The 16,651-nt window shown below is 37.0% G+C and overlaps 1 protein-coding gene across 4 annotated transcripts in view; it reads left to right on the forward strand.

Moving 5' to 3' along the window:
* SFSWAP (splicing factor SWAP) overlaps positions 1–11,197 on the forward strand; it is a 49,690-nt gene extending 38,493 nt beyond the window's left edge. For 2 of the 4 annotated variants that reach the window (XM_009928037.2, XM_069794926.1), the window contains 5 exons: positions 2,314–2,469; positions 3,784–3,909; positions 7,596–7,766; positions 8,363–8,435; positions 10,776–11,197. In XM_009928037.2, the coding sequence (XP_009926339.2) occupies positions 2,314–2,469; positions 3,784–3,909; positions 7,596–7,766; positions 8,363–8,435; positions 10,776–10,841 (592 nt within the window). In that variant the 3' untranslated portion in view covers positions 10,842–11,197. The remainder of the gene's footprint in view (positions 1–2,313; positions 2,470–3,783; positions 3,910–7,595; positions 7,767–8,362; positions 8,436–10,775) is intronic. The other 2 variants (XM_069794924.1, XM_069794925.1) reach the window with 2 other exon arrangements.
* Positions 11,198–16,651: the final 5,454 nt, after the last annotated feature.

A 16,651-nucleotide genomic window follows, 5' to 3' on the forward strand; every position in this document is an offset into this window, starting at 1 on the left:
ATCTGCACAGTGAAAATAAGTATTTTGGATTTGAAGTTATTTAAACTGTTATTTTTAAATTAACTGTGACAGCCAAAAGAGGAGCTATGCTTATTTTGTAATTTTTCATTAGACTATATTGCATTCAGATGATAATGAATTGTAATTTCTAAATTGTAATAATGACCACTCAACACTTGTCCTGTATTTGGGGAACAGTCTTAAAGCCTTAGATTTTGTGAGATTTCCATATAGACACTAGTTGAGCTTCTGTTTAAAAACACTTTGAGTAGTTACTATTTAATGGTGTAAGTTGTTTCAAAAAGTAAGATTAAAAATCACCTTTACCATATAACTTATTGTGACAAGCTAATAGGAAATGACATGGGAAGTGAAGTTAAACACAGCAATTTGCTGTAACTTCCTTTGCTCTTTATTCAAGTGATGTTCAGTATACTTTTCAAGCTCTTCCTTTTTGGTTTGTGCATCTTAATTTTTTTTTCCCCAAAATGCGTATTCTATGTAGAAATCCTACAGATGAACTTTGCAATGTGCTTCTCAGTATACCATTTTATATCACTTGTTTATAATTTATTTTTGCATTGTTAGAGGTCTAGAGGATCTGCTTCATTTTAAAATAGTCTTTGGTGGTAAGGTACAATATTTGTACAGTTGCATTTTTATATATTTTCTAATGCATCTTCAGCAGTATTGAAGCTGAAAAATTATGTTCAAGTAACGTGAAGTTGACTCAAAGCGTGTTTTCCATATTCATTTTTCTGGTTAGTACAACCAAACCTGTTTTACAAAAACAAGTTTAAAAACTTGTAGCTGCGTAAGAACCCAGATATATTGGCTTAATTGTGGCAGCAATTAACAGCAATTCGCTGTATAAATGCATGTTATTTTCTGGAACAAAATTTCTGTACCAAAGTTAGTCCCATAAAGCTCCTGGTAGCATACAGTTTTGATTCAAGACCAACATGACAGATTAAAGTTAAACAAAAGTCATGGAAACAGTAAACCGTGTCCAAAAGTGCTGTAATGTATTTCAGTGTGGATTGCTTTGGAGCTGTTAGTCCCAAAGAGATAATTAGTTATTACAAATAAGTACTTAATGTCAAAGATAGGGCACATTTGCTAAATCTGTCTTGGAAAACAAACAGCCTTTGGTACTTTTTGGTCATCTGTGGTGTCTTTTCTTTTTTTTTTTTTTTTCCCTCTCTCTAATTGGCTTTAAAGCACTATTAAAAAGTTTGATGTGAAATGTACCCACCAGTGGTGCTCTTTAAAGAAGTGTAGGTTGTCAGTCACTGGAGTTTTCAGTATGCTGTTCTAGCTGAGAAGTTAGGTTTCACAGCTGGTTGGCAGTAAGTGTAAATAATGACAATGTTCATCTGAATCTCTGTTTTCTACCAATGGATCTTTGTAGTACATGATTTAAGCTAATGATGTATTTGTATGTGTGAGTGTGGTTTATGCGTGTATGTGAGAGGAGAGGAAGGAAAGCAGAGGCACTCGTTACGTACTGAATGATTTATTGATTTGGTTAGGTGAAATTTGGATGTTCATTTTGAACTAGAGTAGAGATGGAAAGTCTAAACTTCTCTTTGATATTGTTTTTCTTTATACTGTCTAGTAATAGAGTAGTACTAAGCCACTTAGTTTATCCAGTTAATGAGTTATAAACAGTAATTAGTAGTGGCATACTTCATTAACAGGTTACTTTTCAATAAGTTTGGATAGAGTATGCCTGTGTGTGTGTTTGTGTGAGACTTTTTGCCTTGATGTTAGAAATTTAAGAGACTCGGAAGTAACTATTCTTTGTAAAAAAGGTTGCTTGGGGTTTTTTCCTCCTTCCAAACTGATTTTCTGATTGCTGAGGCAGTGTCTATTCACACAGTTTTAATTCCTAATTTGTAATGAGATATGCCAAGCTTCATAACCCTTTGAACTTTTGGGACCATACTAAACACAAGTGATACTGACTTTAAGGGAACAAAGTGTCTGTTGAAATAACAGTCTAATGAAAGTAATAATTGATATGTTGCAGTAAAACTGTTAAGCTGGTTTTAATTGTTGGAAGCTAATGGCCAAAATTCTTAACATTTGGTGATTGGAAGAGTTTTGTAGAACCACAAACGTCAGTTCATAAAAATGAAGCTAATGCCTTTTTCTTTCTGATTGTTTGGACTTTTTTTAGGCTGGTCCATATAGGCATGTTTCACTAAGGTTCAGCTTTTGGTTAAGGGACTGAGCCTTTTCAGGATTCTAGTTAATACCAAAACTAGGACATTTTATTCTGAATGTGAAGTGTGTGCCTCCGTATCACAGACTCACAGCATCCACAGGGACACTGAGCATGGAGCCGAGTCTGAGCAGCTCATCAATGGCAGCAGCAACAGAGCGGGAAAATTATCAGGCAACTTCGACAACGAAAAGATTTGACTGCTGGAGCTCTTTTGAGGGAAATCCTGGTAAAATGTCAAGGTGTCTGACTGACCCCAAACTTTATAATCTGTTGGTTTTTTTCCTTTTTTTAATCCTTCTGAATGGCCTGGTAAAGATCAGATTTCTAAGTGACAAAGCAGTTAATTTGCAACACTTAACTGCCATTGTGATTACTTTTTTTCATTTTCAGTTGATCTCTTTTGTTGTAGGTGTAAGAGAAATGGCTCAGGAGTGTGTATGTATATTACATATATGGTGTGAGTCTGCAGAAGATCAGTGATTTCACAAATGGCTTGTCTTTTAGTCACTGCAAATTAGGTATTTTCATGAACGTGAATGTTTGGTATACATGGAATGACATACCTATATTAACTAAATAAGAAAGGCTTTAAAATAAATAAGTATATAGAAGTAAAATTATTAGAATTATATATTTCAGTGAGAACAAAACTAACTGTTACTATCAGGAATTTGGGGTTTGGTTTTTTTTTTTCTTTTTTCCAAGCTGGGTCCCCGAGTTGTCCCCTTCTCCATCTTCCTCCCTCCCCTCCATCTCTCAGGGCTTTTCTCATTCCATTTATTTTGTTATTAAGAGATACTCAGGTTTTACTTGCACATCCACTTATTTCCAAATCATAGAGAGAAAGAGTTAAGCTCTTAAGTTGATCTCTGATCTTAACTGGGCATGCTTTCTTTTTTCCCTCTTGATCTCTTTCTCTCTCTCACTTCTCTAGGAAAAGTATCTCAAGTTGAAGTGCTAGTGCCAAACAACACTGATCATGGGTTGTTGGTCACTTGCACAGGTGAAAATATTGGCTGTGCTAGGTTTATTCTGCAGCATCAGGGACAAAATTTCCTGGACTTGTCAGTGTTGGAGGTGCGCTGAAAGCAAAAAGTTGTATTTACCTCTGTGATGCAGCAGTTCTAAAAACATACCTCTAATTTGAGAAGACAAGGTCAGGCCTGAGAATCCCAGGCTTCGAGCCAAATTGGACTTCTGCATACCAGTGTTAGTGAACTCTGTTGCCACAAAAGGTGACTGGACTAAAGTAAAACTTTTCTACCGACTGATACAGAAGTTGGCATTAGCACACGATACCAAAAAATAATTGCTTTTTTTTTAATCCCTCTTGGGAGTGAAAAGCAATGGATAAGTACATCCTAAATGTCTTGGATGGGTAAGAAATTTTTATGCAGCTGACAAGTCTTGGAGACTAAATACCCCATGTTGGTACAAAATAGGCATTTGAAAGGTGTTATATTTGCGTTTGGTGACAGCACAATTCCACTGAAATAGAAGTAATGAAATAAGTAACAAAAAGCAAACTTTTGGATGTTTATTTTCCTGCTCAGGTCGCGATCAAGGTCACCTAGGAGAAGGGCTCACACACCAGAAAGACGAAGAGATGAAAGAAGTGTTCCAACAGCATATCGCATTAGTAATAGTCCTGGAAATAGTCGGAAACGCCCACGTTCCAAGTAAGTATACGTGGTCCTGGAGAAGGTTATGTCCTGGCATCGTAAGCGACTTTAAACATACCCTGATGTGTTGTATACTCCCTAGGTAGAACTTACTTTTTTTTATGTTCTGGAGCTTTATTTGCATAGACAAATACTTCTGTGGAGAAAAAAAATAATACAAGCACTCATTCTTCTTCCCCCATTCTTGCATATGTTTGAACACTAAAAGTACAACCAAATCAGTGAATGTTAATACACTACTATCTTGTAGCTGTGAGAGTTCATATTTTATTTGGACTGTCGTATTTCCTTCTTGGTGGGTCATTTTCTCATGCTCTGATTGTGCAAGCTATATGACCTCTGCACAGAGGTCATATGGTGGTATTATGTTATTCCTGCTGGTATTGCTTGACATCTCATCATATCTGCACAAATAAGGGGAAACTCCAGTTTAGCAAACTGTATGCTTTACATGTAGCAATTATTTTACTGGCAGAGTGGAATGTGAAATACAAAACAAGAGGTGCCTTTTTTGAGAGCACCTTGCATATAGTCTCTCTGAACCTATTATAATCAAAATGGCATACCAACCATTATTTCAGCTCACCAATTGCAGAAGAAAAACATCTGCAAAGTGTGTGCCCAGAAGGCTTTGAAATGTCGTGTCATGTTGTGTCTTCAACATGCAAGGAAGTGAAAATTTTTCATGCTTGTATATGTACACCTGAAGTGTACACAAAACCCAACACATTGAAGTTACTAAACTGAGCATACAGAATTTTTCTCCTCATTGGTGAAGATTTAGTCTTTAACCTGTTTCTCCATATTTCTTGTGGAATAAGAAGCAAAGAGATCACTTTCAACTTTAGGATTATTAAAAAACTTCTATTGTTTCTAAGATAATTTTCCATACCTGACAGCTTCTAATTAATTGATGTGTGGTATGTATAATTGAGAACTTCATTAGTATACTTCAACTGATTCAGTTTTTTCGCATTCATCAACTCAAGATAATAGAGGCTTCTGTGGAATTCAGCATGCGAATTTGGTTAAGCAGAAAAAATATGGAAGCTTAAAATGTTTTTCTTCCTGTAAACACACACAAGAATTTTTTCACAGCCCTGTGCTAGTTTTAATGCAGTGTTGGTGTCTGCTGCTTGACCATTCAGCATTTTAAGCTATAAATTATGTTTAGAGTTAATGCCACTCCAAGTGGTAAATTATGATGATAATTGTGAAACAAACTAGATTCGTCTGTAAGCAATATTGTTTATATAGGTGGAAATTGTAAACTTTTATTAGGCCTCAGACGGGAAAACGGAACACTATACGATAAAATATAGCAGTAAGTGCAAAAAACATAGACTGAAGAAAGAATATTGTTGTCAAACATAGATGAGGATATTTTGCAGCTCTGATTGCAGAAAGCCGACTGTTTCAGCCCTGTTAGGACTGACATGCTGAATTTTCAGGTAAAAATGTAGATGCTGTGATGGACCAGTTTTCATCTTCAGTTATGGAGTAGATTCTTTGCAATGGTATAATGGAAGCAAGGTTTGGGTTCAAGGTCTGTTAAAAGCTAATTAGTTTACTTGGGCTTTCTATGAGTGAGTAATGTGTATTTTGCCTGATAGCTGAGAGCAGGTTTCAATCTTACATGACAGCAGTCAACTGAATGGTTTTATTAACCATAGTTACACTAGAAAGTAGGCAAGCTTTAGAATGCAGTACTGTCAGAGGACTGAAAATTAGAATTGATAAATACTGCAATGTTTTAAACTTGCTCAGGGCATTAATCTAATATCAGTCGTGGTGCTAAATAGCCAGCATTGCTTGTAAATTTTTAGGTGTATTTCCAGAGGAAAATATGTAAGAACTAGGAAGCTATGCTTTACTTTGTCTTGTTTGGGAATTACTGGCTCAGTGCTTGTAGAATAAGGTATACTTCAGAATAAATACAACAATTGTTTTTTCTTCTGCTTGTCCTGTACCTCAGTTGCCATCATAGTCACTTTATAAAGAAGTCTAATGTAAATTAGTGTTTTAATCTGACTGCAGTGAATTACTGTCCACAGAGAATATGCATAGTTCTTTTATGCTAGCTTTTGTACCTAGAAAAATACTAAAAAATAAGCCTAATTTTAGCAAATGGACTGTTGTAAAAATAGAAAATGGATAGACACATTCATTCAGCTGTTATGATGTTTGTTCATCATAATCTGAGATGAAAAACACCAAAAAAGCTTACTGTAAAATACTCTTCTTGCATGATGAATGTTTGTTGAGATTTTCAAGAGTTAAGTATGGAATATGTTCACAGCTTGATTACATTATGATGTTTTAAGAAACTGAGCAATTACAGTACATAATTAGCTAGTCAAGGAATCACCAACTTTGTAGCTGATGTTTTTTGTAGAGTCATGAAAATGTTAGAGGCCAGTAGAGCTGTGGGGTTTTTCTTCTGCCACTTAATGATTATTTATGCAAGAAAAGTGTAAGGAGGTTTTGCGATTTTAAGTCTTGAATGCTAAATTCTATATAAAAATCAGGTATTAGAAAGATAAATTCTAAGCATCAGACAGTATTTATATGGGAATTTAATATGTTACAGCATAGCTCCTTTTAAAGTAGCAAATTCCTAAGAAAATCAAAATGAAGGAACCAATAATGTGATACTTCAAAGATCGCTCGAAGTTTTACAATGTTTTAAGATGTTCTAGAAGTTTCAACAACATTCTTCTGAATAAATTTCTAGCAGTGCATGTTAGAGAGAGATGCCTACAATGAGGTATTGCCTAACTCTAATTAAGCCATTACTCTAGTAATTCTAATTACAGTAATATCAGTACTGGTATATAAATCATACAGGCATAAATTCATAACCATGTATACAAGATTTTGGTAGTTCCATCTCTAGTATATTACTAATTGAATTCTCTTTGAGCTTAATATTGCATATGAGGAGGCTACCTCTGTTTTCCACTTTTGTCAATAATGAACACATCAGGTACCCATAAGTCCTCTTTTCCAGCTCTCGTAGTGACAAACATTTGTGTATCTAATTTCCAAGTTATAAATGGTTTGCACATAAAACATTTTGCTAGGTCGAGGTTTGAGTGGCATACAAGAGCTTGCTTATAATTTTGAGCCTGTGGTTTGTCGCATTATAGATTTGATCACAAGGAAAAGGGTAATTTCTTTTAAAAAGCAAACAAACCATGGATTTGCCTTATAGATCTTTTGTATAGCTATAATTCCATGGTTTGCTCATTTATGAGCTAGGAAGATTGCAAGGGATATAAACTCCTACATTTCTCATTATATTCTAAGTGTCTGATGTTTGGGAAGGAACTTCCCTCTAGCAAAGTTAGGCTGCAAATCTCCATTGAAAGGCTTTTCATTGCCATCCTTCAAACTATCAAATACTGGCCAGTAATTCCTGTGTAGCCATGCAGCAGCGTTCCAAGTGAGAACCTCAGGTACTGGTAGTTGGCTAATGTAATATGTTAAAGAGAGCTTCTGAGAAAGTATTTTGCGTAACCATAGAAGTGCAGTATTGGGGTAAGACTTATGTTTGCTGAATGCATGAGAAGTATCCTGTGGAAGAGGACTACATAAGCTTTTAGAAGTGTGAAAAGTAACTTCAACTGAGCTAGTGTAATATTGCTTTAAATATCCTTCAATAAAATATTTTCTTCTCACAGAAGTCCCCATGAAAAGAAGAAGAAGAGGCGGTCTAGATCACGTACCAAGTCTAAAGCTAGGTCTCCTTCACCATCCATGTCACCAGGCAAACCATCCACACACAAAAATTCTGTACATTCAACTAGTGTCTCTCCTGTGGAGAGCAGGGAATCCAGCCAGGAACGCTCCAGGTAATAAGATCTTTTACTGTAATACTGCAGTGCTAATGTCCTTTGACTGTGAGTGTGTCTTTTGACCTAACTTGTATGGTGAGAAGCTCTGTGTGTGTGTGTAATGTGTGCATATTAAAAGTAGAAGACACTGGGAGAACAGCACTACGTGCATCAGTCTAATGAAGACATTGGATCTCTCTTGCCTACTGGAGTAAACATCTTGACAATACTCTTACTGTAAAACTGGTGCAGAAAATTCTGCAACCTAATTCTAAGTTAGAAATTGGAAACTCTCACTAAATGGGATAACTCTTTGAAGTAGAATTTTAATAGAGTGGTTTGAATTGTAATGTATGTGCAAGATTCATAATTAAATTATTTCTACAGAATATAGAACAGTCCTGTTAAAAATTCCTAGGCTGCTGTTCATATTTCTCTGTATCACTTGTATGAGTGACTCTTCTGACTGACTTATCATGGCTTCTAGTTGATTGAGAGAACTTTTGACTAACATATGAGAGACTTGTACAATAAAACCCAAAACTGTGATGGTGAGTAAAATGCATTTTTAAAACATTTACTATAAATTTCTGATTCTAATTTTACTTTTTTAGGGGAGTTTCTCAGGAAAAAGATGGCCAAATCTCTTCAGCAATTGTGTCTTCAGTGCAGAGTAAAATCACTCAGGTATAAATAAACAAATTCAGAGTATGTTGCCTAATTAAGTGTGTCCATCATATCATTTTGTCCTCTTACTACCTTGTACAATTCTGAGCTTTGCACATGGGGTAGAGACATGTTCATTGTCATTCTTAAATTGTTTGCTTATGAGAAGAACAATTTTCTTGCTTCTCTAGCTGCTGTCCTTTCAAATTTAATCAAGCCTCTAAAGACCAAGCTAAATTCATTATGCTGCAGTATATCCACTGTTAAGATATGAAAGTCCACATTATGCCACCATACCCCAGTTACCAATAGCAGATATTACTGAGAGCCCATCTTACCATGTAATGCTCCTAAGTTTCGTGGAAGAAAGGAAAGAAGGAGAAATATTTTGGCAAAGGCTAAGTTTGTAGTGTTGGCAGTAGAGGAAAAATACGTCCTCTTGCAAACTGAAGTAAGTGTATGCTTTGCGTTAAGCAGAATCTTCAACTCACTCATCTTACTCTTGTTGCTGTTTATGTTTCTGAACTATTGTTATGATTTCCTTGACATACTCAAGTTTGCTGTGAATCATGACATATCAGGTATGTGCCTCTATATACTGTGCAACAATCTAAATGGATTCAGCTTCCCTAATGCAGTTTTAAGATACCCACCCTCCATCAAAATAATTCCATTCCTTTTTTAAAAGCTACTGCATGGTATCACTCTTCAAAATTCTTAATTTCACTCGTCCTCTTAGAGTCTTCATGCATATTTAACTTTCTTTCAATTGAATATGCCAAGTTTAGAGGAGGAAGGCTCTTAATTATGCTTTGGAAAATTTACAATATAAAATCAGAGTTGCTTTTTATATTCTCATTTCTTTCGATGGATAGATTATTCTTTCAATAAATTAATATTGTTCAAAGATTTAGTTCCGCTAGGGAAATAGTGGTAGTTGGAAATTAATACTAGTAGGCTAGTACCTTACATACCATATTTCATCCATTTTCGATGAGAAACCCAAAACAAGAATATTTAGGAGAATAGAAAATAGCAAGTATAGGCACCAGAGAAATAAAATGGAGTACTAACACCATAGCACTCCTTAGACTACCAAACAAATGCATGGAAATTCCTGGTATGAGAAATAAGATGTGAACTACATCATGGTCTTCAAAGTAGAGTAAACATCCCACCCTTTAAAAACATAGACCCTTCAGAGAAAGGTAATTAGTTCATGCATTTCTTGGGTTAAATAATGCTTATGGCATAGCATTTGCTAGTTAAATATTAGTCTGCTTGCTTGAAGTGCAGCTGTAAGAGGAGGAAAGATTACTATATTAAAATACAGTTCTTGGTTACTATTTGCAAAAAGTAAAAAAGAGGAATGAAACTTTTGTGAATCTGCAAGATATTTCCTAATATAGATTAGTTTAGCATCTTTTTATCTTTAAGGGCCCAAAGAAATGTAACTTACCTAATTATTAGTATGATTATTTTGCTGCCAATGTGCTTGCTGACCCTGACTAATTCAGTATCTTTTCTCATTCAAATCCTTCCATCTGTAAAGTGGAAAAATGATGTTGAATTCCCCTATGAAGTGTTTTGAGAGCTTCAGATGAAAAACGCTTTAAAAGAACTAAGGATTTTAATTCATTTGTATTGCATTTGTGAAGAAACTTTTTAAGTAACTTTAATTCATTACCGATACACACTTTTTATTTTGTGATCATTTTTTGAAATGCAATTATTTGATGCCATTTACATGAAATTTCATGTCCTTTTGTAATGCTGTTTCCACTGGATACTCAGACAAGACTGAGAGTTGCTATTTGGTTTCACAACAGTCTTAATGTTTCAGTCACTCTGTCATATGTGAAAATACAGCTGCTATGTAAATTTTTAGCTCAGGTTTACAAAGTGAACAAAAAAAGCTTTCTGTTATAGAGTAACTGGTAGCACTCTCTTCTTTCCAGCTCTCTCTCTTTTTTTCTTTTCTTTCTTTTATTTTCTTTTTTTAAACGTTCAGTGGTTGGTAGTTGTATGTTCATTACAGTTTTTGTGAAGATACAGACAGTTTCTTTCAATTTCAGTTGATGTGATTTCTGTGTTTTGTTGCATAGAAACTGTTCTAAATATTTATGCAGAGAACTTTGTAGCATTATAGTAAAAACAGACTTCAGTTGCTGTCATACAAACTTTCTCCAAATTATTTTGCACATTTAGCCTAGGGACTGTTAATATCTGATGATCATGAATCTAAGTATTCTGTGTGACTGGAGCATAAGCTAACCTTTTCATGCAGGTTTTTGCAATCACATGCTTTAGCTCTGTTCAAAGCCCAGACATGTCTGATCATTTTCCTTTTGTTTCCTACAGGATCTTATGGCCAAAGTGAGAGCAATGCTTGCAGCTTCCAAAAACATACAAACTAGTGCCTCCTGAGACCTGTTGAACTGACCATCAAGAAATTGTGTGAAAAAGAACAATATAAAAAAAAACTGCCTCATCTCAAATGTACAGCTGAGCTTAGCTCACTTGGTTCACAACTCGCCTAATATTACCAGAACTCAAGGAGCTAAAACCTATCTTTCTGTACAGAAGCGTCTCCTTGAAATTTCATTAAACTTTTTCAGCCAGAATATCTTTGGAAAGTTTTTGGTTTTTGTAAATTGATTTTTTGACTAATTCTTCAGTAACATTTTATGATCTGCAGTCTATATGTGTATATTTGTAAATACCATGTTTCTGTGAAAGAAGTATTACACAATAATAAAGAAGGAAACATCTTTCATTAGCTAGATTTTTTGTGGAGTCCTTAATTGTTTGTGGTTGACTTTTGTTACAAATTAATTTTCTTTTTCTTTAGTACTTTCTGCTTTTTAAAATAACTGTCTAGCCTGCCTGATCACCTTAAGCTGAGAAATACTTTTTATCTTCCTTCATGCACAGAACAATCTAAGAAGGATGTTTGTTTGCTTGGATGTTAGTAGTGGACAGGTATTGGGCAAGGGACATGCTTTTCTGTCCATCATTTAGAAAGATCTCTGAGCCTCCATTTGAGGAATTGACCCTTTGAGGTCAATAACTAATGGTCAGTAGGCCCTTTGTTTTAATGTGCCTTGCTCTCTCTAGTTAGCTACAGAAAAGAGTATATTTTTGTGGTCATTCAGCAGGCATACTTTACGTAAATCCCAACATTATTCTGGTTTAACATCTTTCGTACAGTTGGGAAAGATGCTTACTAATACGTTTTACTGACATATACCAGTTAACACTCTTCAGAAAGCTTGTGGCCTCAGTATAATTGCACATTTGGTTATTCTTTGTTGTACACTGAGACTATTTAATTTTTAATTGAAATATCCTTAAAATGAGTACAAAAAGGCACATGTGAATTTTTCCCCAAGCCTGCTTTAACTGTGAGGTTTTGTAATAGTTGGTGCATTCAAAAAGTGCCCTTATTGGCAGTTATCTGATTCCATAAAGTGTGAAATCAGGGCTTTTAAAGACCCCTGAAAAACTCTGTGGTCTGTAATCAGAAAGATTGTGGTTACAGTGACTCATGTCCTAATTTTTTCAAATTGTATAGAGAGTAGGTGGAGGTTGGAGATGGATTAGAGAAATTAATGTGGTAAAGTTTACGCTTACTTACAGACTAGTTGGTAAGTTAACTACATAGAACTACACAGATTAATAACTTCGGTGCAAAATCTTTTTGTTTAAAGCAAGGGGAGGAGAAACAATGCGTTGATATAACTCAAGCTTTGAGTAACATGATGGTCAAAATGGTAGTTGGTATGCCACTTGCCAGTGCTCACTTGGAATGCAAGAACAGTATTTAAACCACTGGAAACAATCAATCAGGTTTCTTTTCATTTTTTGGCCAGTAATAATTAGCAGAGTTTACACTCCTACAAACAACATAGAATGCTGTCTGAGGCAGAGAAATTTCATTGTGCACATTAGTTGTGATGAAACAGAGCCATCCAAATGGTAATGCAGAATCATGTTACCCACCATTTACCTTATTATTTCAAAGTTATTTGTAATGTGTTGACTAGGACAAAAATAACTTTCAACCAGTGCGGGAGAGAGAACGTTTTCTCTGTATGTGTTGATGAAACAGTACTAGTAGACACAGAGATAAAAAAGGAGATAAAGTAAATTTTGTAGGCAGCTGTTGTAGATTGTTGTGGAGTGTTAAATTTACAGGACCTATATTTTTCCCTCCTAAATGGAGTTAAAAGTCTCACCATGGTTAAATAATTGGCAGCTTGGATGCCAGTTGTTTGTCATGTAATAGGAAAAAATCCAACTCTTTGATAAAATAGACTGGGCAGCTTGTTTTGCTGCTGCTTTGCAGATTTATTCTCTTTGGGAAGGTTGTTGCTTTAATGACTTCTTAAAATATTTTCCCTCCCTGTGAGCAAGTCTTTTTCTTTTTTTTCTTTTTTTCCCTTTTTTTTTTTTCCCTTTTTTTTCTTATTCCCTTTTGTGGTATGAAGTGAGATGGAGCGTTTAGCTCCAGGAAAATTTAGATTAAACTACATTTTTATACACTCTTTACTGTTTACTGAGGTTTGTTTGCATTTAGCACTCTCTCATGGGTAGTTGTATTCTCCAGAATTTAAAAAGTAGTAGTGTTTTTATTGTGTTATTTTTTCTCTTTCAAACCAGAACGGACATTTTCACCATATTAAAGGGTCTTGAACTGCTTTACCAGAATAATTCCTTTGTATGTATTCACATTTAGAAATCGATGCTGCTTTTTTGGTCTGTCTTCACAGGCACTAGCTGTGTTGTAACTGCTTGTAAATGCAGCATGGAGCTTGTGATACGATCAGTACAATTTCTGGTGTTTGGTACATCAGGAGAATGTAACTAGTATCAGGAAAATGTCTTAAGAACTTCAAATTGGAAAATTTTCAAATTTCTATTTTCCAGGTACGGATTTTCAATGCAACCCCTGAAAGAGACCTTTCTGTCAACCCAGTTATAGGAGCTTACCTATGCATCTGGGACGACAGGCAGCAGGTCTGGCATTTGCAGAAAAGGCGAACGGGACTGCATCTCGCACCCCACCTCCCATCCACGAAAACTGTACGTGCTCAATTCCTTGCGATCTGGCCACACACCCAGGGGCCTGAAGAGGCCCCGTATCACCTGGCTGTATTGCCAGAATATTGTTTCTGATGGGAAATCCATGAGGTTGCTGCAGCGGGGAGTTAAGAAATTGAGAGCGCTTCAGTTGGAAGAAAGTGGGCTTTTGAGTAGTCATGGGGAAGGGACTGTGGTAGCTCGGAGTTGTCAGCAACTAGTTTTAATGTTTCAAATTTCTCCGTTTTGTGGAAACAATATAACATGAGGTTGCTTTGCTTTAAATTTGGTTAAATACAGTAATTTAAGCAACTCTTTAGCTGTAGGTACTTTGAATTATTTCCTCTGCGTGTGTGTAACAAACCAGAAGCACTTGGAATATTAACGCTAGCTTTCCAAAGCACTTTGGAAGGGCCTTTTTGTCCCTAATGTGCTAGCCAGTCTTTCCTCATCTTAGGAGTTCCAGATCAGTTTGGAAGATAAACTTTTTTTAAAACTGTCAGTTTATACAACGCAACTTTATTCTCTGTATTCATGCAGAGTAGCCTTCTCAAAACAAATTTCCATGACAGAAAAACAGTAGGAGCTGTTCAAGAGTGTATTGGTTTTATGTGGCAAGGTTTTGGTAGCGGGGCGGGTTACAGGGGTGGCTCCTGTAAGAAGCTGCTGGAAGCTTCCCCTGTGTTCGAGAGAGAGCGAGCCCATACCAGCCGGCTCTAAGATGGACCCACTGCTGGCCAAGGCCGAGCCAAACAGTGATAGTGGTAACGCCTCTGTGATAACATTTTTAAGAAGGAAAAAAAAGTTGGGACACGGAAAACAGCCACGGGAGAGAGGAGTGAGAACATGTAAGAGAAACAAGCCTGCGGACACCAAGGTCAGTGCAGAAGGAGGGGGAGGAGGTGCTCCAGGTGCCGGAGCGAAGATTCCCCTGCAGCCCGTGGGGAAGACCCTGGTGAGGCAGGCTGTCCCCCTGCAGTCCAGGGAGGTCCACGGTGGGGCAGATATCCACCTGCAGCCCGTGGAGGACCCCACGCCGGAGCAGGTGGGTTCCTGAAGGAGGCTGTGACCCCGTGGGAACCCTGCACTGGAGCAGGTTCCTGGCAGGACCTGCGGATCTGTGGAGAGAGGAGCCCACGGAGCAGGTTTTCTGGCAGGACTTGTGACCCCGTGGGGGACCCACGCTGGAGCAGTCTGTGCCTGAAGGACTGCACACCGTGGAAAGGACCCACGCTGGAGCAGTTCGTGAAGAACTGCAGCCCGTGGGAATGGCCCACATTGGAGAAAGTTCGTGGAGGACTGTCTCCCGTGGGTGGGACCCCACGTTGGAGCAGGGGAAGGGTGTGATGAGCCCTCGCCCTGAGGAGGTGAAGCGGCAGAAAATAACATGTGATGACCGTAAACCCCATCCCTGTCCCCCTTGTGCCGCTGGGGGGGCTTGGTGGAGAAATCCGGGAGTGAAGTTGTGCCCGGGAAGAAGGGAGGGGTGGAGGGAAGGTGTTCTGAGATTTCGTTTTATTTCTCATTTACCTTACTCTGGCTGATTTGTAATAAAAAGTGAGCTAATTTTCCCTAAGCTGAGTCTGTTTTGCCCGTGATGGTAATTAGTGAATGATCTCTCCTGTCCTTATCTCGACCCGCAAGCTTTTTGTTATATTTTTCTCTCCCCTGTCCAGCTGAGGATGCGGGAGTGATAGAACGGCTTTGGTGGGCACCTGGCGTCCAGCCAGGGTCAACCCATCACAAAGAGGTACCAGTTTTTGCTCTGTGGAGGTTCAGGTTCAACTGAAATATCAAAATTTACAACTTTTTTAAGTTTTGAAGCACTAAATCATTTGCGGACTTGGGTATTTGTAGGTATTATAGACATACTTTCTCAGGGATGGATAATAGGGCAAAAGCGTTGCTACAGCAAAGGTAGTGTATAGCCTCAAGTTCTCCACCTTTCTTTGTCAAATGGAAGAGAAATAGGTACGTGTTAGGTGCTGGTATACATCTGTCCCCCAATCCCTGACCAGTTTCCTTCAGGGCATATTTCTCAGTACAGACTCCATGAACTTTGATCAATCTGCCCATCTAGGTATAATCTTCATCATTCAAGATGTGGATTCCTAATAACTTGTATTGCAGATGCTCTACTGTGAATTAATTGAATGCGTTCAACAGCTTCCTACTTGGCTCTTCAGGTCAGCTGGTGGGTAGCCTGTTAATAATAATAAAGTTAAAATCATTTGGCCATCTCAGTATATACTTCTTGGTTTTGAACAGGTGAAGAGACCTTGCTTCCAGTTGTAGGGCAGCTTCTATCAAACTGAGTTAATGGTTTGGCATTGAACGATTTGGCTCTGTCAAGAAGCTGACAGGCATTGAGATGTATCTGTGGTCTCTTGGCATTGATCATGATTTCACATCTATTGTCACTTGCAACTCTTTGTGTCATAACATTTTGCTTGACACCAATTATTTTGGAATGTACACTTTCTTATTTGTAAACTTCATGCATTAGAGACAATCAAAACTATACTCTGCATTTTGCAGTGGGACAATAAAGGATAACATTTAGAATTCATGTTTTCTTGGATTTAAGGCAATGTCTATTATCTTTTGTGAAGAAATTTTATTGGGAAATCCTGTTTAATTAAATTTCTACTTAATTAAATTTTGTTTATCATCTATTCCTCTTCTCCCAGCAACTAATTATATGAAGCAAAGAAGTAAAAGACCTGTGGATTGAGGTTAGTAAAATGCTAAAGCATCTTCTTTACTAATTTTCCTTTTGCCTCATGATCTGAAAACATGAAATACAGCATTGCACTGATCTAACATTCTTATTTTCATTTCATAAATTAATTTGGCTATAACTTTATGAAAATTGGTTTGAAATTCTCCTAAATGGAGCTCTTAAAAGTTGAAAGCTCAGTGTTTGAATTTCTTTCTGTTGTGATTTAAATATGAACATGTTCTGAATATTTTGTTTTGCTTTTAGACAGATTCTTTCAAGCGCCAGAAGTGTGGTTTGGTTAAGCATTACATGTAAAAGGAAAGGCTTTATTGGAGCGGTTGGTTAGAAACTAATACCTGTCTGCACACTAATTAGGTTTCTGTCTTTCTGGTGGCCAGCTGGTGTGGTATTGCTTTTCTTATTCTGTTTGAAC

The sequence above is a fragment of the Haliaeetus albicilla genome, chromosome 10 (assembly GCF_947461875.1).
Source record: "Haliaeetus albicilla chromosome 10, bHalAlb1.1, whole genome shotgun sequence".
Lineage (NCBI taxonomy): Eukaryota > Metazoa > Chordata > Aves > Accipitriformes > Accipitridae > Haliaeetus > Haliaeetus albicilla.